This window comes from Panthera uncia (genome assembly GCF_023721935.1).
Source record: "Panthera uncia isolate 11264 chromosome B2 unlocalized genomic scaffold, Puncia_PCG_1.0 HiC_scaffold_24, whole genome shotgun sequence".
Lineage (NCBI taxonomy): Eukaryota > Metazoa > Chordata > Mammalia > Carnivora > Felidae > Panthera > Panthera uncia.
Window position 1 is genome coordinate 59038021 of NW_026057580.1, and position 27616 is coordinate 59065636.

At 37.1% G+C, this 27616-nt stretch overlaps 1 protein-coding gene across 1 annotated transcript; it reads right to left on the reverse strand.

The window, feature by feature from the left end:
• Window positions 1-27616, reverse strand: COQ3 (coenzyme Q3, methyltransferase). The gene is made up of 7 exons (XM_049654048.1): window positions 27465-27616; window positions 21137-21263; window positions 18485-18637; window positions 15423-15522; window positions 14211-14453; window positions 3810-3969; window positions 1-2612 (listed from the first exon to the last, which is right to left on the reverse strand). Exons 1-7 carry the CDS (start codon window positions 27571-27573, stop codon window positions 2392-2394), a joined length of 1113 nt encoding a protein of 370 aa, XP_049510005.1. The 5' UTR covers window positions 27574-27616; the 3' UTR covers window positions 1-2391.

Here is a 27616-nt window from a genome sequence, read left to right on the forward strand (position 1 = left end):
AGAAGGCTCTTTCAGGTTCCAAAGGGGTTTAGCATGTATGTGCTGGGTGCTGGATCCCACTGCTCCTTGTGCAAGTTTTGGGAAAAGCGACACTACTTGACCTCTCTCTTGTCACCACCTGTCTTGCCATGTTCCTGCCATCATTCATAGCTACTTCTAAGTGCTGAAAGTTTCGTTCTCCTAGTGCTTGTAGCATTTTGAGCCAACCTTAAATGGTCTAATAGTTTTGATCATTGTAGTCTCACTGAGCAATCTGACTCCCTCCAGGACCACAGGTGGTCCATGGTCCAGGTGACTTCCTAGCTTCCCACAGTTGTTCCCTTCACCCCAAACTAAGATTGCCTGCCAATTCACCTTCTTACTCTCTCAGCCTTGTTCTTTTTCATTCTAAGACAGGTTTACAGTCTCTTTTGCTGGACTCTGAGTCGTAAAGTCTCCATCATTTTTTCTTGCAGGACATTCTCATGAACCCAGAGTTCCTCAGGGAAGGTTTGCAGATTAAACTCCCCAGCATAGCCTAATTGCTAGATTAGTGCTTTTCAAAAGGTGGTATGGTAGTTCTCAAAATTAAAAATTTGCAGCTGGGCAATCCTCACTCTACAAATATACATTTAAAAAAACTGTAGTATCTTTTTGAGCCCATTTCTCCTGAAATTTGGTTGAAATTGGCCTGAAAGATCAAATTAGGTTATACACGGAGGGCATGAAATTTTCATCGCTTCATTCCACTGGAAGTCAAGTGAAACACAGAAGTAGTTGATACTGAATCATCCTGAATTTCCAGCACTTAACAATGTATTTTTAATAACTGAAAGTTAGTGTTTTCTTTCCTCTAAAATAAATATATTTGTTTGGGGGACTGCTTTTTAATCAATTTCAGTGCATGGTTCTTAGATTAATCTTTTATACCAACACTTTTTTTTTTCCCTAAGAGAAAGAACAAGGAAGCTTTGTTTTTGTAATAAAACTACTAGAATTCAGACTAAGAATCTAACTTTAAATGGAGGTCAATGGAAGCTCCTAATTTTTAGCACCCTAGTTACACAATAGCATTTGTGTGGGGCACCTGGGTGGCTTAGTCGGTTAAGCATCTGACTTCGGCTCAGGTCACGATCTCGAGGTTTGTGAGTTCGAGCCCCATGTCAGACTCTGTGCTGACAGCTCAGAGCCTGAAGCCTGCTTCGGACTCTGTGTGTGTGTCTCTCTCTGCCCCTCCCCTACTCACTCTATCTCTCTCCCCCTCTCTCTCAAAAATAAATAAATATTAAATTTTTTTAAATTAAAAAAATCTTATGGTAAGTAAATAAATATCTGATTTCATTAAAAAAATTTCACAGTAGCAAGTGAAATTAAATTTCCTCTTTTAATTCTTTAAATTTCAGTTTTCTCCCCTAAAATACTTTTGAGAATAAGCAAATGACACGCCAAGATGGCTGGGAAGTGTTTGCCTGGAGAGCTCAATCTAACAGTGACAAAGGAAGATAGAAAACATGAGCTTAAAGGTAAAAATGCTAGGAAGTTAAAAGCTTACCTTCTACCTGGGTCACATGAATTCAGTCCATGTTTGTCACACTGGGTCAACAGCCTCTATGAATGTCCTCATATAGCATCGGGACTTTCAGAAAAAGCCAGAGACTCTCAAATTTCAAGAGGCGTAAAAATATATTTCAAGTCAGTCCCTTTAATTATAAAAATGTTAGCCAAAGAAGAAAATATCCATGACTGAATTCTTAATTGAGTCTTAAAAAGTCCTTTCTACTTAAAAAAAAAAAGTCACAATAAAACATTTATGGAACTGCATAGAAGTATGTCCAACATAATCCAAATTTCTTGATTTTAATGTTTGAATTCAAATCCAGCATACATTTAACTATCCATTTGCTTTCCAACAAACTAAAATTTAAAGGAAAAAATACATTTTCTCTTCCCAAATATAAGTGGCATAAAACTATATTTGGTTTCTTAAGTCAGAAGCATAAATGCCTTTAGCTAAAACCCAATAAAGAACACAGATAATGCAGATTCCTTTAAATTAAAACACATTACAGCATGTTTATATATATATATGTGTGCATATATGCTGGATGAGTATATATAATTTGTAAAATGAAGTAAAATATGCACATTCTATTTATATAACCAAGGCTGAGGAATTTAAACGCCTAGATTATACAATACCTTGACAAAACTTTTTTTTTTTTTTACCATATATCATAAAATAATCCCTTGAAAGTAGCTACTAGATGAAACAACAAAAACTTTTATCCAAGGTTTAGCCCTTTTTATGGACTTTCTTTTCTTCATGATCCTCCCACAAAAGAGAAATTATATATTTTTTCCAAATGTGAACACCAGACTTTCAAGCCATAGTATGCAGAACTTAGAAATCATTCATTTCTTCAACTCCTCCTGAGCACCTGCGTTGGTAGAGTCTTGGCCTCTAAGCTCCTCTGTTTCCCCCTTGAAAACAAACTCATCAGGCACTGGGTGATCCTGTACCCCGGATTTCACAGCATGAGCTGCATAGTTAAGACTGGTGTTTTCACTCCAATGCCAGTAACCTGAGAATGGGTTGTAAAGCATTCCTGCCACACTTTGAACTGACAGACCATCTGAAAATAAATAAATAAATAAATAAATAAATAAATAAATAAATAAAATCAGAAAGAATAGATTTAATAAGTATTTATCTTCCAAATGCCAAGACTCTAATGCAACTCTGTATTTAAAAAGGATTCCTGACTCAACGGGAAAAAATACGCACAGATCATTCCTTACTGTAACACAGAACATAAAACTCTAAAGCAGACTGCTTGGGTTCAAATCCCAGCCTGGCACCTGTTAGATGGTGATGCTGAGCAAGTCACTTAACCTTTCTGAATCTCGGTCTTCTCACATGGACAGAACATATATTCATAGAGCTGTTGGAATTAGATGAGGTATGTGTATAAAGTAGCACAGTGCTCGGAATTTGGCAAGTACTTAATAAACATAAGCTGTTATTAGAAAACATCTGCCAAAAGTTGATTGTTCCTATAAAGCATCTTAAAATACTTTTTCCTCCTCTGTTTTCAACAATACACTTACAGAAATCTTTAGAACTTCCTACATCACAGTGGACTGATAATAATCCAAGTAAAATCGGTTTTGATATACTGTTATGTGAAAACAAAACCCGAGACATACATGAGTTTAAGTACTCAAATGGGATACCAAATGCCAACTAAATATTCTTACTTGACAGGAATTTCACATGTAAATCACAAGCTCACAATGTGCAAAGCAGAGCTAAGCACTGCAAGGCGTACAAAAAGGACAGTCTTGCCTTCATAGGCCACACAGGGACTTAAAAATACCCAAAGAACCGTAATATAAGGCATGCTGTAAGTATCAAAAAATACTCAAAATGTGACCAAGAAGTTCAAAGTATATCTGAGTATGGAAGAACCAGAAAAAATAACATGTATGATAAGCTGATACACACAGGGCCTCAACAGGACAAACTAAGGATGTGTAAATAATAGACATTTGTACCTGATCCTTCAACAACTGAGGACTAAGCAAGCCAAAAAGTATTCATTGATCATCTGTGATTTGCTTGGCCCTCGGTTAGGTGTGCCCAGTAAGACAGAAGTGGTATCTAATACTTAATCCTAACTTCAAGGACTTTATGATCTGGTTAAGAGATGAAACCACCATCCAAGGAATAGTGGCCCATTTAATTAAGGGCTAAGTTGTGTGATTAATAATTATAGGTACATGAAAAGTTCAGTTAGGCCTTGAAAACTGGAAAAATTCTCAATACTTACTTGATTCCAAAATGCTTTCTAGCTTTTCAGGTGATACAAACTTCTCCCATGTATGAGTACCTTTTGGTACAATACCTGCAATTTGCTCTGCAAAAACAATTCCCAAGGCATAGGACAGCTGTGTTTTGTTGATTGTGGTAATGAATAAAGAACCACCAGGCTAAAAAAAAAAAAAAAAAAAAAAGTATGGACAGAAGTAACATTTTAGACGTCAGGAGTATCATTTAGGTAAAGGCTTGGCTTCCTCCACCTCCTCCTTCCTTCCAAATAATTTAAGTGCAATTAAGATACATAAGTATAAAGTGTAAGTTACCAAAATACTTTTCTTTTGGGAAACTCATTATTAAAGGCAGTCTACTACAGATGTACTCACTGGGTTTATGCAACAGTGCTTACAACTTCTTAAAATCACACTCCTGTGACATATTTATAGTATATACTTTCTTTTATACGTATCAAATATTTTTATAATAAAAATATAGAAATGAGATCAGGCTACTCTTCCTTGTTACATGTCCACATTTACGGACTAACAATACTGTTTTCTCTTTGGGTCCTGAGTCCATCTAACTTGTTTGGTGCAGCATACACCCCCGCTCTCATGCAGGTAAACGCCAAGGGTCCTCTGACAAAAATGTTAGCGATTAAGGTTCGAGAGTTTTTTGTTTTGTTTTGATTTTATTAGTGTAAAGAATACAAAGAGATCAATATAAGCACTTAGATGAATACAAATCATTTATGAGACTATTTAGTCTGCCATTTTTTAGCGGCTGTATATGGTGTTTCCTATATTTATTCCCACAAATGGCAAACAGTAATGTCTCCTCCCTATTTTACATATTCTCATTAGTCCGATGGGGATAAAGTCACAAAGGTTCCTTGCAAAATAATTATCTATACATATGTGTGCATATAGATATATAAAGAGAGAGAAAATATCTCAAATACCACCCCAAAACCAAAAAAAAAAAGATGAGACCCTGAAATATTGCAATGTGCCTTTATATTAAAAACTGAAATGTAAGATATTAGATATATAAGATACTATTGTAACTTTTCTATCTAAAACTCTAATATTCTAAAATATCTTATTAAGAATCACTTATATATGGGGCTCCTGGGTGGCTCAGTTGGTTGAGCGTCTGACTTTGGCTCAGGTCATGCTCTCATGGCTCATGAGTTCGAGCCCTGCATCTGGCTCTGTCCTGACAGCTTGGAGCCTGCTTCAGATTCTGTCTCTTTCTCTCTCTCCCTCTGCCCCTCCCCTGCTCGTGCTCTGTATCTCTCTCTCTCTCAAAATAAATAAACATTAAAAAAAACTTAAAAAAAAAAAAAAAAGAATCACTTATATGTTAGGACGCCTGGGTGGCTCAGTTGGTTAAGCGTCCGACTCTTGATTTCACTTCAGATCATGATCTCGTGGTTCGTGGGATTGAGCCCCACATGGGGCTCTGTGCTGTAAGCACAGAGCCTGCTTGAGATTCTCTTTCTCCCTCTCTCTCTGCCCCTCCCCCGTTTGCCCTCTCTCTCCAAAAATAAATAAATTTTAAACAACAACAACAACAAAGAATCACTTACATGTCAATTATATCTCAGTAGAGCCATGGAAAAAAATCACTTATGAATATCTAGTCTGTGTCCTACAAAATCTTATTCTAAGGAAAAAGGGGTAAGCAATGGTCATTTTTTAAATAGGCTTTTTATTAATGCAAAAATTAGTTTTAAATTCCACAATGCCAGCATTCCTATTACGTGTCAAAGAATCTCCATTCACATATACTGACTGGTATATAACACAAAAAATAAGGAGTTTTGCTTGGAAGATAGAAGATAAGCCTAATAAAACTCATTCAAGAGGAAACACCAAGAAACTGTAACAGATTGAAGGAGACTAAGGAGACACAGCAACTAAATGCAATGCAGAATCCTGGATTGGATCCTGAAGAGAAAAATGGCATTACCAGAAACACTAATGAAATTTAACAAGGTATGGGGGTGCATGGGTGGCTCAGTGTGTTGAGTGTCAGACTTCGACTCAGGTCATGATATCACAGTTCAAGCGTTCGAGCCCCGTGTCAGGCTCTGTGCTGACAGCTCAGAACCTGGAGCCTGCTTCTGATCTGTGGCTCCCTCTCTCTGCCCCACCCCCGCTCGTGCTCTGTCTCTCGAAAATGAATAAACATTAAAAAAAAAAAATTTTAGGGGCGCCTGGGTGGCTCAGTCGGTTAAGGGTCCGACTTCAGCTCAGGTCACGATCTCGCGGTCCGTGAGTTCGAGCCCCGCGTCGGGCTCTGGGCTGATGGCTCAGAGCCTGGAGCCTGCTTCCGATTCTGTGTCTCCCTCTCTCTCTGCCCCTCCCCCGTTCATGCTCTGTCTCTCTGTTTCAAAAATAAATAAACATTAAAAAAAATTAAAAAAAAATTTTTTAACAAGGTCTGCAGTGCAGTTAATAGTATAATGTGAATGTTAATTCCTCAGCTTTGAGAAATAGGGCTAGGACTATGGCGAGGCAGGTGATGTGCCTAAGGAACAAAATCGAAGGAAGCACTCACCTTCTGGAGTGGGCAAGTGCAGGGCTGGCATGTAGGCATGGATGTCTCCTTCAGCTTTGTGCCCCTAGTTCCTGTCCTTACTATGAAATGTTAACAGAAGAAACTGGGGGACAGATATATGGGAACATTCTGTACAATCTTTGTAATCTTCTCTAAAACCAAACTTATTTAAAAAGGAGTATTTCTAAAAAGCTCTAATTACGTAAGAGCTAAGCATTTCGTTCTTTTAGATCTTGACCTTTAGGGTGTTACCTCTACATTAACAACAGGGTTAGAATAACAACAACAACAGCAACAATACTTCAGGAGATTTATTTTTAAAAAATTTGGAACCACCTTGAGAGGACTATGTCTGTGGCAAACTATGTAAACGTAACAATGTAATGAGAAGAACCTGACTTGGAATCAAAAAATGTGACATTAAGCCCCACTTAAGTGCCTAGCGAACTTTGACATAAAGCCCAAGTGACCTCTGGATTCTTGAGGTAAGACGGTAGACTTGGAGGATCCTGAGCTCATCTCTCTTCCCACGAACACACTAAGGCAACAACTACATTAATGCACTTCATTCTGAAGCCTGGCAAAACAGCTCTTCCACAGCTAAAGCTATAGAGAAAAAGCCACATTGAGAAGGGTAGGAGGGGCAGAGATGTGGTAGGGAACGAAACCCTTGGCACGGAAACCTATAAATTGGAAGGGCTATCACAGGCTCAGAGGTCTACCTTGAGAAGCAAGGGGATCAAGTCCCACCTTGGACACTCCTAGCCCCAGGGACCCACACTGACAAGATGAACCCCCATAATGTCTAGCTTTGAAATTCAGAGGGGTTTAACTCTGGGAGAGGCAAAAGTCTATAGGAAACCAAGACTATTCTTAAAGGGCTAGCACAATACCTCAGCCGGGCCAACATCCAGCACATAGACAGCAGTTTGAGAAGTACCAATGTTATACATGAAGGAGATTTATTGACTAATTTTAGGGCATGTGCTGGAAAGGCAGAAATCCGCAGGAGCTTTCTTCAGCAATGGAAGTACTGGTAGGTGCCATTTTTCTTACCTTCCTTCAGCCTAGCTGGCCTGATACTTGTGGGAGCCAGTTCTGACACTCTCCATCTATCTTGCTACCACCACTCACCCTGCCCTGGCATTCCCCTGTGGACCTATCTGCCCTGGAAGGTGACCCTCCAAAGTGACTCCCACCCTGCCACACCCAAAGCTACTGCCCCACCACACCTAGTGGCAGCACTCCTACCCTGGGGAGTGGATGGGCAGCCCCACATACCAGCATGTGGGCAGAAACTGCAGCTGAGCCACTCAGCCAGCGTGGCTGGGAAACTGCCCTGTATGCCAGTGTACCTGCGGAAGTCACAGCTGGTCACTGCAGACAGCTAGGCTGAGGATCAACCCTGCCTACCAGAACTTGCAGAGTTATAGCCCAGTCACAACATGAGGGCGCACAAAGCCCGTACAGGGGACACCCAGACAGTCCCAAACAAGATAAACCCAAGGATATCCACACCAAGATACATAATAATTAAAATGTCAAAAAATGAAGACATGCCAGAAGGGAGTGGCATGATATATTCAAAGAGATGAAAATAAAAAACCTACAATTAAGAATACTCTACCTGGCAAGGTTAATATTCAGAATTGAAAGACAGATAAAGAGTTTCCCAAACAAAAGTTAAAAGAAGTTCATCAACCCTAAACTGGCCTTCTAAGAAATGTTAAAGGGATATCTTTATGCAGAAAAGAAAAGGCCATAAGTAGAAGTAAGAAAATTTTAAAAGGTAAAAAATTTCACTAGTAAAAGCAAATATATATATAGTAAAAGTAGTAGATCAAGCATTATAAAAGCTAGTATAAAGGTTAAAAGACAAAAGTAGTGGGGCGCCTGGGTGGCTTGGTCGGTTAAGCGTCGGACTTCGGCTCAGGTCATGATCTCACGGGCCGTGAGTTCGAGCCCCGCGTCGGGCTCTGTGCTGACAGCTCAGAGCCTGGAGCCTGTTTCAGATTCTGTGTCTCCCTCTCTCTCTGCCCCTCCACTGTTCATGCTCTGTCTCTCTCTGTCTCAAAAATAAATAAACGTTTAAAAAAAATTAAAAAAAAAAAGACAAAAGTAGTAAAATCAATTATATCTACAAAACTTAGTTAAGAAATACACAATATAAAAATATGTAAAATAAGGTGTCATAAAATGTAGAGGGGGTAGTAAAAATGTAGTGCTTTTAGAATGTGTTCAAACTTAAGTGACCATCAACTTAAAATGGACTTCTATATATGTAGAATGTTATATATGAACCTTCTAGTAATCAAAAACCAAAAACCTATAAGAGACACATGAAAAATAAAGAGAAAAGGAATCCAAGCATAGCACTAAAGACAGTCATCAACCACAAGGATAGAAAGCAAGAGAAGAACAGAGAATAAAAAAAAACAAAAAAAACACCTCAGAATACAATTAACATAATGTCATACCTATCAGTAATTACTTTAAATGTAAATGAACTAAATGTTCCAGTCAAAAGCCACAGAGTGATGAATGGATAAAAACACAAAACTTATCTATTTGCTGCTTCTAAGACACTGGCTTCAGACCTAAAGAGCATAAAGACCGAAAGTGAAGGGGTGGAAAAAGATAATCCATGCAAATGGAAGCAAAGAAAAAGAAAGCTGTAGCAATATATACATCAGACAATAGACTTTAGAACAAAGACTATAACAAGAGACAAAGGGCACTAATAATGATAAAGGAATCAATCTAACAAGAAAATATAACAATTGTAAATATATACACAACCAACAAGAGAGGACCTAAACACATAAAGCAAATATTAACAGACATAAATGGAGAAATTGCCAATAATATAACAGTAAGAGACTTTAATACCCATCCCACATACATCAATAGATAAGAGCATCCAGACAGAAAATCAATAAAGGAACAGCTCTTTTGATTTATACATTAGACCAGATAGACTTAATAGGGAGATACATAACATTCATGTAAAAATAGCAGAATAGGGGCACCTGGGGTGGCTCAGGCAGTTGAGCGTCCAACTTTGGTCCAGGTCACGATCTTGTGGTTCATGAGTTCGAGCCCCGCATCAAGCTCTGTGCTGACAGCTCAGAGCCTGGAGCCTGCTTTGGATTCTGTGTCTCCTTCTCTCTCCGCCCCTCCCCTGCCCGTGCTCGCTCTCTCTCTCTCTCTCTCTCTCTTTCTCTCTCTCAAAAATAAATTTAAGGGGCGCCTGGGTGGCGCAGTCGGTTAAGCGTCCGACTTCAGCCAGGTCACGATCTCGTGGTCCGTGAGTTCGAGCCCGCGTCAGGCTCTGGGCTGATGGCTCGGAGCCTGGAGCCTGTTTCCGATTCTGTGTCTCCCTCTCTCTCTGCCCCTCCCCCGTTCATGCTCTGTCTCTCTCTGTCCCAAAAATAAATAAATAAATAAATAAATAAATAAATAAATACATAAATACATAAATACATAAATACATAAATAAATAATAAATTTAAAAAAACATTTAAAAAAATTTTAATAGCAGAATATACATTCTTTTCAAGTGCACATGGAACATCCTCCAGGATAGATCTCCTCAGGCCACAAAACAAAAATCAATCAATTTAAGAAGACTGAAATCATATCATCTTTTTTGACCACAACAGAAATAAACTAAAAACACTGGAAAAAACACAAACACATAGAGGCTAAACAATATGCAACAAAACAACCCATGGGTCAACAAAAAAATCAGGGAGTAAACTTAAAAAAATACCTGGAGAGATATGAAAATGGAAACAAAATGGTTCAAAATCTTTGGGACACAGCAAAAGCTGTTCTAAGAGGGAAGTTTATGGCAATGACTGACTCTAAAGAAACAAGAAAAATCTTAAATAAAACAATCTAACCTTACACCTAAAGGAACCAGGAAAAGAATAAACAAAGCCCCAAGTTAATAGAAGGAAGAAAATAATAAAGATCAAAGCATAAAAACATGAAATAGAGACTAAAAAAAAAAGAAAAAGAAAATATCAATGAAACTTAAAGCTGGTTCTTTGAAAACACAAACAAAATTGATACACTTTTAGCCAGACTCATCAAGAAAAAAAGAGAGGATTCAAATAAATAAAATCAGAATGAAAGAAGAAAAGTTATAACTGGCACTACAGAAATGCAAAGGATTATAAGAACAACTATGAAAAATTCAATGCCAACTAACTGGACAACCTAGTAGAAATGGGTAAATACCTAGAAGCACACAATCTTCCCAGCCTGAATCAGGAAGAAATAGAAAATCTGAACTGATCAATTACCAGTAACAAAATTGAATCAGTAATTTAAAAACCCCCAAGAAACAAAAGTCCAAGATCAGATAGCTTCGTAAGTGAATTTTACCAAATATTTAAAGAGTTAAAGCCTATCCTTTTCAAAACTATTCCAAAAAGTAGAAGAGGAATAAATGCTTCCAAATTTCTTGTATAAGGGCAGCATGACCCTGATACCAAAACCAGACAAAAACACTGCAAGAAAAGAAAATTACAGACCAACATCCTAATAACCAAATTCAATAATACTTTAAAAGGATCACTCACCATGATCAAGTGGCATTTATTTCAGAGATGCAAGAATGGTTCACTATGTGCAAATGAACAAACATGATACAAGACATTAACAAAATGAAGAATGAAAATCATACGACCATCTCAATAGATGCAGAAAAAGCATTTGACAAAATTTAACATGTTTATGATAAAAATGTTCAACAAAGTGGGTATAGAGAGAACATGTCTCAACAGAATAAATCCATATGTGAAAAACCCACAGCTAACATCACATTCAATGATGAAAAGCTGAAAGCTTTTCCTCTAACATAAGGAACAAGGCAAGGATGTCCACTCTTGTCACTTTTATCCAACGTAGTACTGGAAATCCTAGCTGTAGCAATCAGCCAAGGTAAAGAAATAAAAGGCATTCCAATTGGTAAGGAAGAAGTAAAACTGTTACTATTTGCAGATGACATGTTATATATAGAAAACCCTAGACTCCACCAAAAACTATTAGAGCTAACAAATGAATTCAGTAAAGTTACAGGATATAAAATTAATTTAGAGAAATTGGTTGCATTTCTATACACTAATAATGAACTAGCAGAGAGAGAAATCAACCTCATTTACAACGGGTTCAAAAAAGAATAAAATACCTAGGAATTAATTTAACCAAGGAAGTGAAAGACCTAAACTCTGAAAATTATAAGACAATGATGAAAGAAACTGAAGACAACACAAATAAATGGAAAGATACACCATGCTTACAGATGGGAAGAATTAATATTGTTAAAATGTCTACATTACACAAAGCAATCTATAGATTCAATGCAATCTCTACCAAATTCCAAAAGTATTGGTTAAAGAACTAGAAGAAATAATCCTAAAATTTGTATGAAACCTCAAAAGACCCCAAATCTTGAGAAAGAATGAAGCTGGAGGTACATAACCCAAGATTTCAAACTATACCACAAACTACAGTAATTAAAATAATATGGTACTGGCACAAAAATATATCAACAGAACAGAATGGAGAACTCAAAAATAAATCCAAGCTTATATGGTCAATTAACCTACAACAAAGGAGGCAAGAACATACAATGGAAAATGGTGCTAGGAAAACTTGACAGCTATATGCAAAAGAGTGAAACTGGACCACGTTCTTACACCATACATAAAAATAAACTCAAAATGGATTAAAGGCCTAAATCTAAGACCTGAAGCCATAAAACTCCTAAAAGAAAACATACGCAGCATGTTAAATAAAGCATCAGCTTTAGCAATATTTCTCTGGATTTGTTTTCTCAGGCAAGGGAAAGGAAAGCAAAAATAAACAATTGTGATTACATTAAACTAAAAAAAAAAAAAAAAAAGCTTTTGCACAGCAAAGAAAACCATCAACAAAATAAAAAGGCAACATACTAAATGGGAGATGTTTGCAAATGATATAATTGATAAGGAGTTAATATCCAAAATATGTAAAGAACTGCTACAACTCAACACCAAAAAAATCAATCCGATTGAAAAACAGGTAGAAGACGTGGATAGGCATTTTTCCAAAGAAATATAGATGACCAACATGAAAAAGTGCTCAACATCACTAATCATCAGGGAAATGCAAATCAAAACTCTAATTAGATATCATCTCACACCTGTAGGAATGACTAGTACCAAAAAGACAAGAAATAACAAGTGTTGATGAGACTATGGAGAGAAAAGAAACACTGTGCACTGGTGGTGGGAATGTTAATTAGTACAGCCACTATGAAAAACAATATGGAGGTTCTTTCAAAAAATTAAAATAGAAATACCATAGAATCTAGCAATTCCACTTCTGGATATTTACCTGAAGAAAACAAACACGAATTTGAAACACATATGCACCCCTATATTTACTGCAGCATTATTTACAATAGCCAAGATATGGAAGCAACGTAGGTGTCCATCAATACATGAATGGATAAAGAATACATTGTATACCATCAAGTATTACTCACGATAAAAAAAAAAAATAAGATCTTGCTATTTGCAACAACACGGATAGACACAGAGGGAATTATGCTAAGTAAAATAAGTCAGACAGATAAAGACAAACACTATATGATTTAACTTACCTGTGAAATCTAAAAAACAAAACAAATGAACAAACAAAAACTAGAAACATACTCATAAATACAGAGAACTGGGGATTGCCAGAAGAGAGACGGGTGGGAGACAGGCAAAATAGGTGAAGGGGATTCAGAGATATAAATTTCCAGTCATAGAACAAGTAAGTCATGAAGATGAAAAGTACAGCATAGAGAAAACAGTAATACTCTAATAACTTTTTATGGTGACAGATGGGAAGTACACTTATTGTGGTGAGCATTTCATAATGTATATAATTGCAAATCAATATGTTATATGCCTGAAACTAATACAATATTGTATGTCAACTGTACCTAAATTAAAAAAACCCAAAAGACCAAGTAAACTCTGATATCTCTCAAATATTGATCTCCTTTGGTCCAAGTTGGTCACACCAGTACCAATACCAGTACCTGCTTACTGGTCACACCAGTACCAGTACCTGCTTACCTTTCTCATCTGGTTGTAGGGAAAATCAATGAAATCATATATATGAAGTATTCTTTTATAAGCTAAAAACTGTTATATATATCACATACAGAGATACTTAAGAAATGCTACGTCAACTTACACTACTAATGGTTTTTATTGATTTTTAAGTATTAATCCAAATCAATTTCTTAATAATTGTCATTCAATATCTTATTTTTTTATTTTATTTTATTTTTTTAAGTTTATTTATTTTTCACAGAGAGAGAGAGTGCAAGCGTGAGCTAGGGAGGGACAGAGAGAGAGGGAGACACGGAATCGGAAGCAGGCTCCAGGCTCTGAGCTGTCTGTCAGCACAGAGCCTGACGCGGGGCTCGAACTCACGAACCGTGAGATGATGACCTGAGCTAAAGTTGGACGCTTAACTAACTGAGCCACCCAGGCGCCCCTCATTCAATATCTATCAGGTATTTAATCCGGATTATACCAATGGAAAACTACCACTTTAAATCTATTGTTTATAATTATAATGTTCAGCACCAACACTTCCCAAGATTCTTGGATATCAAGATACTGTATCTGGAAAACCCTGGTATTGAGTGCAAGCTGAGAAGCAGAAGTAACTGCCAGCAGAGATGCTATCCCCTAATCTTAGCTTCCTGGTTTCAAGTATTATGAAATATTTATTGCTATGAATACATACACACACTCAAAAAAAAAACAAACAAACAAGTAAACCCAGTAAGTCTTACTTTTAACACTTGACAGCAGCACTGTATAAATGTTTCTAGATCAATCACATGCTCTACAACTTCAGAAGCTACAACAGCATCAAATGCTTCTGTTGTCTCTTCCACAATCTCTTCCAGGGAACATGCTCTGTACTCTATTCTCTTATCTAGGACTGGATCAAATGATTTATGGTGCTGTGCTGTCTTAATGTTCTCATCCACAGGATCGATTCCAGTAACTGAAGCTCCAAGCCGCCCTAGAGGCTAATTGAATAAAAAACTGTTATCCTCAGGAAGAAAACAGAACACATGTTGGCAATAAAAAGCTTATCAAAAAGGAAACAAGATTAATCATGAGGGAATAATTATTGGAGACTGTTTATGGGTACATGGAAGTTCATTAGACCATTTTCTCTAGTTTGTACACATTTGACAATTACCATAATAAGAAGCTTAAGAGTGAATAATAATCACAACAAAAAAACCTATGAAGAATTATTTGAGAATAGTGGGGAGCCGGGGGAAAAGTTCTATTTTAACTCATTTTATTTTAGTAGGCTCCACACCCAATGTGGGGCTTGAACTCACAACCCTGAGATTAAGAGTTGTATGCTCTATCGATTAAGCCAGCCAGGCACCCCTCTATAGATACAATTACAAGCACATAATACAGTATTAACATATTTAAAGTGCACAAAAAGTTATTGTGTTGATAGCAGACAACAAAATAGAGCTGCCTGGCATAAATATAAGTTAAAGCAAATATTTTTTAAAGGGAGTGAATGAGTATTCTTCCAAGTACTCTAAAGCACCTGAGAAGAGGAGAGAACCCCACAAGCAGGCAATACTCTTAGGTTTTGATACTGAAATAAATGCAAAGGAATAGCTTATCATTGCATTTAAACCAGTGGAAACTGCCTAATCTCTTAGAAGAGACAAAAAAATTATCAAAGCTATTTGAATGACCAGTGTCCGATTTTGTGCAAAAACAAACAACAAAAAAACAACCAAAAAAATCCTCACTATAATTTTCTGAAATTTTTATATATATTTTTTAAGAAGGTAAAAAGCATGTATTAATGTTACAATGGTAAAAATATTAAGAACATTATGCATTTTGTTTTTTTTTTTAACAAACAATACTATTTATTAAACAAATAAATGAGTCAGAAGCCTACTTTTTCTCAAAATCTTTCCCAGTTAAAAATGGCAGGAAAGTTGTAAATTACTTACTTCAGTTAATAATCCACCACCACAGCCAACATCAAGAATCTTCATCCCAGACAAAGGTTTGCCTGGCTGGTGATCAGCAACTGTTTTTAAAAGATTGTCTCTTTTTTTAAAATCCAAAACATATAAAAGAAAGTTATTAATTTTGTCAATAAAATCTTAAAAAAAATTTTTAATGTTTATTTATTTTTGAGAGAGGGACGCAGACAGAGTGCGAGCCGGGGAAGGGCAGAGAAAGCAGGAGACACAGAATTGGAAGCAGGCAGCACAGAGCCCGATACAGGGCTCAATTCATGAACTGTGAGATCATGACGCCCGCTGAAGTCTGACGCTTAACCCACTGAGCCACCTACGCAGCCCTGTCAATAAAATCCTAAACGTGTACAATTTTCAAGGAAACATTAAACTCTTATTTTACATGGATTATTGATTTTGGGGGGTAAAAAGACCTTTTATTTTCAGCATTAAATTACTTTTTTAATTATCAAAAGCAGTAATAATTATGAGTTGTTACTTTAGTAGTAATCTAAAGGAAAACTAAAAACAATTTAGTTTTTATCTGCTTGAAATATGTCAACTGGGGAATCGAGGACCTACACTGTCAGTACTAACTAGACCCATTTCATGTCAGCAACAAATAGGCTATTTTATAGGGCTTAGACGTAACATACTGGTGATCTATATTTTCAGATTTTACCTATAGTCCCTTCTAAATTGATTCTCTTTTGATCTTCTAAGTTAGTAATGTTTTCATGATCATGTAAATAGGCATCCAAATCAAGTTAACTTAATTCTAAGATAATCATAGTAATACTTTACCACATTCAAAAACAGAAGCACACACACATACACCCACAAATATATACCTAACATAATGTAAACTAGACTTTTAAGTTGGACTATATATGAATTTTATTTATACTTTAATGAGGATACCTTAGAATATCTTTTTTGTCTTTTCTTTTTTTTTTTTTTTTTTTAAGAAGGCTCAACATAGGGCTTGAATTTACAACTCTGATATTAAGAGTTGCATGCTCTACTGAGCCAGCCAGGTGCCCCAGGATCTTTTATTGCTATTAACATTGACTGACTTATAAGAATAACCTACACAGTGGTTAAGTAGATAATATCAGAATGTTATACAGAGAGGATCAATTTCAAATGAAGTCCAACCCATTCTTCACAGATGGGCTAAAATGACTCCTTTATATTATAATTTAGATCATATCACTCCCCTTCAATGGCTTCCAATTATGCTCAGAATAAAATCTACATTTCTAACCATAACTTATACTTCCTTGGATAATCTGTTTTAGTGTGATGTCTAAATACAGACAGAGAATAGAGTTATTCTCAAACGGAATGTGCATCAGAATCACCTGAAAGGGTTGCTAAAACACAGACTGCCAACCCCCCAGGGCAGGAGGGCCAGGGCAAGACCTGAGGATTTTGTATTCCTCACAAGTTCCCAGGTAATACTTATGTTGCTAGTCCAGGACCCACACCTTTAGAACCGTGGATCCAGCCTAACAAAATGATATTTCTACCTTTTTCTTAGTGTTTCAGTGATGCACTAATTCAGAGGTAATAGAAAGGTGATAATATATCCCTTTTGCTTCACTGAGTCTGGATGAACCAGCAAAAAACAATGAAGAAGTTCCTTAACGGCAATCTGAGTCAGACATTCTGTGTCTATAACAGTGCCTTGCTCATACTGGGTGCTCAAAAAATTTCTTTAAAAATTTTTAAGTTTATTTATTTATTTTGAGAGAGAAAGAGAGGGTGGGAGGAGCAGGACAGAGAGAGAGGGAGAGAGATTGAGAATCCCAAGCAGGCTCTGCACTGTCGGCACAGAGCCCAATGCGGGGCTGCAGCCTGCAAATAGTGAGATCATGGCCTGAGCCAAAACCAAGAGTCTGACGATTAACTGACGGAGCCACCCAGGTGCCCCTAATAAATAAATAAATGGACAAAAAACCGAATTAACAATTCCTTGATAAATGGAGTCTGATTAACCCGTCTTTATCTCCCACAGAAAACTGTAAGTTTCTGAAGAACATGGATTATGTTTCAAATGATGAGTATCTTAGTAGAGTCCCCCAAGCTTTGTACAAGATAAGTTCTCAATAAATATTTGTTGAATTGAATTGTCACAGTAGTATTCCCTTTATCAAGACTGCCTAGGGGCGTCTGGGTGGCTCATTCAGTTAAAAGTCTGACTTTGGCTCAGGTCATGATCTAGCCATCTGTGAGCTCGAGCCTGGCTTCAGGCTCTGTGCTGACAGCTCAGAGCCTGGAGACTGCTGCGGATTCTGTGTCCCCCCCCCACCCCCGGCCCCCGCCTATGCCCCTCCACCACTCATGCTCTGTTTCGCTCTGTCTCTCAAAAATAAATAAATGTTAGGGGCGCCTGGGTGGCTCAGTCGGTTAAGCGTCCAACTTCGGCTCAGGTCACGATCTCTCGGTATGTGCGTTCGAGCCCCGCGTCGGGCTCTGTGCTGACTGCTCAGAGCCTGGAGCCTGTCTTAGATTCTGTGTCTCCCTCTCTCTCTGACCCTCCCCCGTTCATGCTCTGTCTCTCTCTGTCTCAAAAATAAAATAAACATTAAAAAAAAATTTTTTTTTTGAAAAAAAAGAAAAAAAATAAAAATTAAAAATAAATAAATAAATGTAAAAAAAAATTTTTTTAAACAGACTGTCTAAACATCAAAGTTAGTATAAAATGACCTTGATACCATAGGATCCTAGTTCCTTTTCATAAGGATTTAATTCTAATTAACCTGAAATTGTCCAAAATGCTTCAAGTTAACTAATAAAAGCAGCCTAGATTTTAGGTAATGTTATTAGAAAATTAATGACTTCAAACAATGGACAATGAAAAGAATGTCTCCCTCCAATTTCCAAAGCAAACTTAAAATGCAGCATTTTGAACCTAAGTATAAACCAAGAGAAAAATAAACTAAGATACATATTTTAAAAATATGTATTTTATTTTAAAAATAAAATAAGATACATTATTGAAAAGAATTATATTTTAAAAGACTGAAGAGTTTCTGGAACATTACCTAATAAATGGCACCCTCAGGTCATTCATAGAATGAAGAGGTGCATATATTCCTTGTTCATCCCACCACCTGTGAGCCAGGGCCAGGAATGTTTTTACCTCACTGCTGTCTACAGTGGTCTGAGAAGTACTGTACAGTCTTGTCCAAGGGTACCTAAGAGGTCAAAATAAAGAGCCAGGCAAAAATAGACATTTAAAACAATGTAACAGGGGATATATTATGTAGGCAGATATTCTAATTTATAATTTATTAGATTTTAAATACACGTGTTGCTCATTTTTGATGCTTTAAAACCAAGTTTTCTTATAATCACACTACAAAAAAATATACACATATTTATAAACACACACATATATACACATATATATTTATACACATATATATTCACAGATGAAACAAAGTTAATTTGCTTTCAAAGTAAATTACAACAAAAATGGAATGCTACAAAACTTGGCCTTCTAGGTCACATGTAACAGCAATGATGATAATAATAATATAAATAGGAATAGTAGTAATAGAAGTAGAAATAGTAATAGCAGTCATTTATTGTGCACTTACTAAATGCCAGGCACTATTTAAGAACTCCACATATGTCATATGTCATCTTATTTAATTGTCCTGGTAACTCTGTAAGGTAGATACTATTATTACCCCTATTACACAGAAAAGAAAAGGGAGGCTCAGAGAGATTAAGTCAGAGTAGAGCCAGGATCTGAACCCAAGCGCCCCCATCTTTCTTCATTTCTAGTGCTATCACCCTAGTCCAAGCTACTATCGTCTCTTGCTTGAACTATTTATTGTCGTAGCTGTCTGCTAGGAAGCTGCCTGCTTCCTACCTCACCACCCCCCCCACCCCCACCAATCTGTTCTCTACAATGCATCCAGAGTGCACTGAAATATAAATACAATCATGCTATTTTTCCACTTAAAATGCTTCCATGGTTTCCCAGTGACATGAGGAAAAAAACTCAAAATCCTTAGCACAGCCCACAATGCTCTGAATTATTTGGTCCCCAATTTCTTCCCTCCCCAAACCCACTTTCCACTACTCTACTCATCCTCCCCATTCCAGCCGCATGGGCCTTCTGTCATTTCCTTGCAGGGACCCTACTTGCTCCATCCTCAGATACTTTGTGTATGTTGTTCTCTCTGCCTGGACCATTCTTCTCACATTCCCTTCCCTCCTCTGCATACCTAATTAATTCCTTTTCATCCTTCGGATCTCAGTTTAGATGTAATGCTATCTAAGAAGTCTTCCCTGACTCTCAAAACTGGGTCATATTTTAACCTCCATATAACTTTGTATTTTTTCATGGAGCTATGTGACAATTTGATTATGTCTCCTCACTAAGCACTACGAGGGCAAGACATGGACTGTCTCACTTACGATTTTATTCCTAGAGATTAGCACAGTTCCTAGAACACAGCTGGTACTCAGGAAACATCTGTCAAATGAATAATCTAATAAAAAAGGCCCAGGAAAGTATAGAATTCACCTAATTTTTTTTTAATAAAATGGGGTCACACAGGGACTAAATAGGGATCAGATACTCTACCATATTCCATGTCAAAGTATATAATAGGAAAACACTCCAGAAGTTCTTGGGTAAGAAAGAATAAGGTTGTTACATTAGAATAAGTAATGCCTTCCTTTCAAATTTTTACCATGTTTTTCTTCGCTACATAGAGAACATTCTATATTGATTACTTATGATCCTTTTAAGAGTTAAATATCATGCTTCTTTAATACTGTCTTATGAATTTACCATCTTTTTTCCATGCTTCATGAAATAATCAATGTCTAATTTATAATAGGTAACAGCATGTGGTTGGTCAGTTGACTACCAATGATTTCACATACACCCAATTTCAAAGGAGCTAGCTTATTTACAAGTAGAGCATGCACTTGGGAAACACAGTTCATATCTTAACTCTATGCAGTATTTTTCACAAGGTTAGAAATTGCTTTATAAAATACAAATACAGAAAGACATTCTTTGATTCAGTCTTAGCACCTAGAAACTGTATAATTACCCACCTGATCATATTTATGTTGTACCCAAATCCTTCATGATTTGAAGCACTGCATTATTTCTATATTGTCACAAATGAGGAAGTAAAAAGTACATCTCTAGGTAATACAGTCTTACATTAAAAATAAAAGCCTGGGGCGCCTGGGTGGCGCAGTCGGTTAAGCCTCCGACTTCAGCCAGGTCACGATCTCGCGGTCCGTGAGTTCGAGCCCCGCGTCAGGCTCTGGGCCGATGGCTCGGAGCCTGGAGCCTGTTTCCGATTCTGTGTCTCCCTCTCTCTCTGCCCCTCCCCCGTTCATGCTCTGTCTCTCTCTGTCCCAAAAATAAAAAAAAAAAAAAAAAAAAAAAAAACGTTGAGAAAAAAAAAAATAAAAGCCATATTTAAATATGGATGAAAGGTATGCACTAGATGCATACTGTATTATAACTTTTCTATAGATTTGAAATTTTCCAAATTTAAAAGTTGTTGGAAAAATAAGAATATTTAAATAAATAAAAGATACCTTAATCGAACCATACACACTATTTCATACTAACAGTGTTTATTAAACACAATCAACACTAAACTATTATTGTACATAATTATGTAAATTTTTGCCACAGGAATGAATAAACTTACCTGTAAATTTTTATTCTATTCAAGCAGGCAAAAGTCATTCTATAGGATTTGAACCACATGATTCTGTATTCACTGAAAACCCATGGTTTAGTCTGTGGAGTCCAACTGAACTGATTCTCTGAATAAACTGAAAATAAAAATTATTAAATAATCTCTATGCCCAACGGGGGCTCAAACTCACAATCTCAAGATCAAGAGTCACAAGCTTTACCAACTCAGCCAGCCAGGCACCCCTGAAAATAAAAATTAAGTGTCTAGAGAAAGCATTTCACAGTATAAATCCCTGATGGGCAGGGATTACACAATTGATAAACACAACTGATTACAATTGATAAACAAAAGGGTTTTCCCCTTAATTTGGGGTTTTATTCTTTTTTTTTTTTTAAACTTTCTTTTTTTTTTTTTTAATTTTTTTTTTTAACGTTTATTTATTTTTGAGACAGAGACAGAGCATGAATGGGGGAGGGTCAGAGAGAGAGGGAGACACAGAATCTGAAACAGGCTCCAGGCTCTGAGCAGTCAGCACAGAGCCCGACGCGGGGCTCGAACTCACAGACCGTGAGATCGTGACCTGAGCCGAAGTCGGACGCTCAACCGACTGAGCCACCTAGGCGCCCCTGGGGTTTTATTCTAAAACATAAAATAAAGTCTTGCATTCTGCCATCTAACTCTAATCAGAAATTTCTGAAATGTAAATTATCAAAAAAAAGTAATGCATATGTAAAAGTTTTTCATGCCATTCGTTTCTGCACCAGCATTATGCTGCACAATTATAAAAAACTCATATTCAAAACAAAACTGTGACCTTTTAAAACAAGGATAATATGAATTCAGAGATTTGTCAAAACTAGCTCAAATTCTGTCACGTTAGCTACATGAAATGGATTCATACATAGGCTGAACACCCTTTACAAAGGAAACACTGTGTGTGTGTGTGTGTGTGTGTGTGTGTGTATACATATCATCCTAAAATAATCACTCATACAGTCTATATGTTCAAACTTACATAGAGACCTGCTTTATGAACTAGTTACTCTGCTGCGAACATAACAGATGTTCAATAAACATTTAGACAAAATAGACCTTAGAGCAAATTACTAGGGACATTATAAAGTTCACTCAAATGATTTTTTGACAATGGTGCAAAAGCAGTTCAATGGAGAAAATAGTCATTTCAATAAATGGGGTTGAAACAACTGGATATCATAGACCAAAAAATAAAATTTAAACCTAAATCTCACTTCTTATACAAAAATGAACTTAAAATGGATCACTGATCTAAATGTAAAACCATAATACTTTTAAAAGAAACTATGGAAGATCTTCATGATTTAGGATTAGGCAGAGAGTTCTTACATCTGACACCAAAAGCCCAATCCATAATAGAAAATACTGATTAAACTGGACTTAAAATTTAAAACTTTTGAGCCTGGAGCCTGCTTCGGATTCTGTGTCTCCCTCTCTCTCTGACCCTCCCCCCGTTCATGCTCTGTCTCTCTCTGTCTCAAAAATAAATAAACATTAAAAAAATTGAAAAAAAAATACTTTAAAACTTTTGCCTTGCAAAAGACTCTGTTAAGAAAAACAAAAGACAAATCACAGACGGGGAGAAAATATTTGCAAAACACATACCCCACAAAGAACTTGTATCTGGAATATGTAAGGATATTTTCTAAACTCAACAGTAAAACCCAACTCTCATAAAACAAACAAGAACAACAACAAACAAAGGAATCCAATTATATAATGGGTGTGGGTATACAAAGTGGGTATAGAAAGACACGAAGAGACATTTCATCAAAGAGAAGATACAGATGCAAATAAGCACATGAAGAGACATGAAGTATCAATCGCCATTAGAGGAATACAAATGAAGGCTACTACATGCCTATCATGTTGGCTAAAACTTAATCACCCTCGTATAACCAAAGCTGCACTGGGATATGAAGCAACTAGATCTCTTACATATTGCTAGTGGGAATGTAAAATGATACAGATACTGAGGAAAGCTAAAAGTTTAGCACTTTAACCTATTCAAGTTAAACATACACTTGTCATACAAACCAACAATTCCATTCTTGGACATTTATCCTGGAGAAGTGAAAACTTATGTCCACACAAAAACCTGTATGTAAATGTTCACAGCAGCTTTATTCATAATAGCTAAAAACTGGAAACACCAAAATATCCTATGATAGGTGAATTGCTAAACAAACCGTGTTATACCCATATCATGAAATACAAATCAGAAATCAAAACTGATACAAGAACTTGGGATAGATTTCAAGGGTATTTATTCAATGGGTGGGTGGGGGGGCAATTTCAGAAGGTACATACTGTATGATTCCATTTATACAACACTCTTGAAATGGTAAAATTATAGTAATGGAGAACAGATTAATGATTGCCAAGGGTTAAGGTCAGGGTAGGGTCTGACTACAAAGGAGTAGTAGTAGGAGATTTCTTTGTGATTATGGACAGTTCCATATTCTGATTGTAGTGATTATTACACAAATCTATATATGTGGTAACACACACACACACACACACACACACACACACACACACACACAAGTGCATGTAAATGTGGTAAAATCCAAATCAGGTCTATGGTTTAATAATAGTATCATACTAATGTCAATTTTATGGCTTTTACAATGTATTGTGGTTAGGTAAGATATTATCACTGAAGAATTGAATGAAGGGCATATTGAAATTCTCTGTACTATTTTTGCAACTTCTTGTCTTAGATTATTTCAAAATAAAAAATAATTTTAAAATTAAAAAGCACAAAAGGGTATACTACAAAGTACCTCGCCTACCTTGCTTTTTCCACCTATCATGGTATCTTGGAGATTTCATAACAGAGCATAAAGAACTTCCTTTCTTCTTTTTTTTTTTTAAACATTTATTTTAGAGAGGGAGAGAGTGTGCACTAGTGGAGGAGGGGCAGAGAGATGCGGGGACAGAAGATGTGAAGTAAAGCAGGCTCTGTGCTGAAACAGAGAGCCTGATGTGGGGCGCAAACTCATGAACTGTAAGATCATGACCTGAGCCAAAGTCAGAGGCTTAACCAAGTGAGCCCCCCAGGCACCCCCCTCTTTCTTTTAGAGCTGCATAGTAATCCATTATATGTTTATCTCATAGTTTATTTAAGCAGTTCCCTATTAATGCATATTTATTCAGATTATTTACAAGTTTTTGCTATTTCCAAAACAGAAGACTGAAGTCCACAGATGGGGCGCCACGTCGGTTGAGCATCCAACTTCGGCTCAGGTCATGATCTTGCGGTTTGTGGGTTCGAGCCCCGCGTTGGGCTCTGTGCTGACAGCTCAGAGCCTGGAGCCTGCTTCGGATTCTGTGTCTCCCTCTCTCTCTGCCCCCCCCCCCGCCCCCACTCACACTCTGTCTCTCTCTCCTTCAAAAATAAACATTAAAAAAATTTAAAAAAAGATTGAATTCCACAGGTAATTTCATATATTTTAGAGAGTACTTACTTGTAGGTAAAATCCCAAGAATCACTGTGTTAAATGGCATGTGCATTTATAAATTTGTAATTGCCACTCATAGATGTTGAACCAGTTTGCAACCCCATGGGTAATATCAGTTTCTAGCGCTAGCTTCCTTCCCCACACCAACAGCCCATGCAATGTATTATCAAATGTTTTCTTTTGTTAATTCAATACGCAAAAAAGGTATCCCAGTGTTATTTGAATTTATCATGAATGAGGTTAAATGTCCCTTCTTAATTTAACGGGGCTATATCTGAATGTTTGTGTTCTCCCCAAATTCATTTGTTGAAATCCTAACCCCTAAAGTGATACTAGGAGATGGGGCCTTTGGGAGGTGATGAGGGCTCATAATGGAGTCTTCATACAAGACCCCAGAAAGCAAGCTTGTCCCTCCTACCATGTGAGGACACAGGAAGAAGGCTCCATCTAAGCACCAGGAAATGAGCTTTTACCAGACACCAAATCTTGGAATTCCCAGTCTCCAGAACTGTGAGAAATAAATTTCTGTTGTTTATAAATCATCCAGTCTGTGGTATTTTGTTAGAGTAATCAAATGGACGAAGACAAATGGTCATTTATATTTCACGGCTTATCTTATCATAGTCTCTGAATATTTTTCTCCTGAGCTTTTGGTTTTTTTTTGTTTTTGTTTTTTTAATTTTGTTTTTTAATAGGATCTTCACAGTCCGGGAACAAGGTCATTTCACCATTGTCAAAAAAAAAAGTTTGTGCTTCTAGGCCTTTCCTCATGTTATTCTCTCTCCCACCATTTCTATCCGTACTATCTTTTAAGACCCAGTTCAAATACCACCTCCTTTATGACTTTGGGTAGATAAATGAAATACTGTATTAGAGAATTATGTAAACTGTGATATGCATATAAGAATATATAAGGTATGACTACGCAACTGAGCATCAGAGATTTTAACACAGTACCTGCTCTGTACTCAGTGATGACCCCTACCTCCCCTTCACCTCCCCTATTTCTGTAAAACTAGCCCCTTGGTCATCAGTATTGCCAGAATTCTCAAGAGCTATAAAAACCACCACACCACACCTGAAAGAAACTGAATTTGTATTAATAATTAGAATCCTACCAATTCATTCTCTACTTTGAATCTGTGATCCTTCTGGTACTTGAGATTTTAAAGAAATGAAGGAAAACTTCATTTAATTCATTCAAAACATCATTTACCCAAAGCCTATAACATACTACACCGACAGTGTAAGACCTCTACTCTGCCAATATCTTAGTTCCAGTAATCATCACTTATTATCTGGATTACTCTTAAGGTCTCCTTGAGCCTAGTCTTGTCTGCCACCATCTCACTTTCTACCCATCTGCCAAGTGTTCTTTCTTAAACACAAGTCTGATTATATTGCTCTTTCAGTAATTTCCCACTGTCCTCAAGATAAAGTCAATCTCAGGAGGTTTACATGGCCTTTCATTGACTTGTCATGGCCTGAAAAGTCTGTCTCATCCCTTGCCACTCTCCACCCTCACCTCCAGCCCTCCTTTTCAAGGAACACTTTGCAGTTTCCCAGAAATCTCAAGATACTCAAGATGGTCCTTTGCCACTCCAACGACTTCTAAAATTGCCCAATTCCCTCAAGATAGCTTCCTAAATACCTTATTTAAAAAGTTTCCCTGATCCCAAATATGTATTAGATGCTCCTTCTATGTTCAGTCCCCAAATCTGAAAATATTTGTAATGTATTTTTCTGAAATTCTGATTATAAAAGATATGTTTACTGAAAAAATATATTCTGACAATATATAATGATAAAATGATAGATTACCACTTCCACCACAAATCACTAATTTTGATGTAGCTCTATTCTCTCTATATATAGTTCCATTTATATATCTCTAAGTTTATAATACATACTGATTTGTAACTTAACTTTCTTAACGCTATATCCTAATCATTTTTCCAAGTGGACACACATTGATTTACATCAATTTTATTGGCTGCACCATTTTTCATTGTATTGGAGCACCAACTTATCAGGTCTATTGGTGGGCCTGGAAGTTTCCCGTTTTGCCCATTATATCCTAATCTTAGTTTTATTCTAACATTACTTAAAGAGACCTCAGAGGTATCATTCATTAAAAAAAAAAAAAAAAAAAAAAAAAAAAAAAAATTCCCAGTACATGGCACACAGTATGTGTTAAATGAGTTTCAGGTAAAGGGTAATAAACTTAACTTTCTGGTTAACACTGGAAGTTAAATAATCAAACGGGTCTTCTACAATCATCAGTTTCAGTACGTTATTTTCTTGATCTTACTTGCCAATAAGGTTTGCTGAATTAACCAAAAAAAGTAATATGGCTGCCTTAAATTCTTTCTAAAAAAAAAGGCAAGATACGTGCATACAAAACAAAATACAACGCTATCAAGAATTATGAGACAGCAGAGCTGGTGTCTTCCCGCTGCGGCAAAGGAAGAAAACAAACGACCTTCAGACTCCAGCCAGCACGGAATGGTCGCCGGCTCCGGAGGCAAGGGCTCAACCAAAATGAAAACAAAGGTCACTGGCCACATGGCGGCGGCCCGGGGGCTGCGCCCTCTTTGGCCAGAACCACGAGTCCTCAGATAGTTTTCCCAACCTGTAGGAAGGGCAGGGCGAGAGCCCAGGCCGGACGTTCAACGGACAGAGAGCGCAGGACCGAAAGTAGCTTAGCTGTGTGACCCTGCACGGGGCTCAGCGACAGCCCGCCGCCCTCTCCCGCGCCTGCGCAGAACAGCCTGCCCGCCCGGTGGGTTATGTGTGAGGGACCTCCACCCGGCCGACAGGGTTAAAGTGACACTCACCTGCTGACGTGATTAAACGAGTACACTCAGTCTGTATGCCCCGGTACCTGGATAGAACCACTCCTAAAAAACGATTCCCCGAGCAGCTTAGCTTGCTGCCTCCCCACATCGTGCGTGAAAGGACCCACCTCTTTTCCGGTCCCTCCCGCAAA

Coding starts and splice junctions, on each gene's coding strand:
- COQ3 (XM_049654048.1), bottom strand. CDS start 27,573: ATGTGGGGAGGCAGCAAGCTAAGCTGCTCGGGGAATCGTTTTTTAGGA. Junction 15,523..18,484: donor CTGAGGGTGCCATTTATTAG/GTAATGTTCCAG, acceptor TTTTAAAAAAAG/AGACAATCTTTTAAAAACAG. Junction 3,970..14,210: donor GCTGCTGTCAAGTGTTAAAA/GTAAGACTTACT, acceptor TTTTTTTTTTAG/CCTGGTGGTTCTTTATTCAT.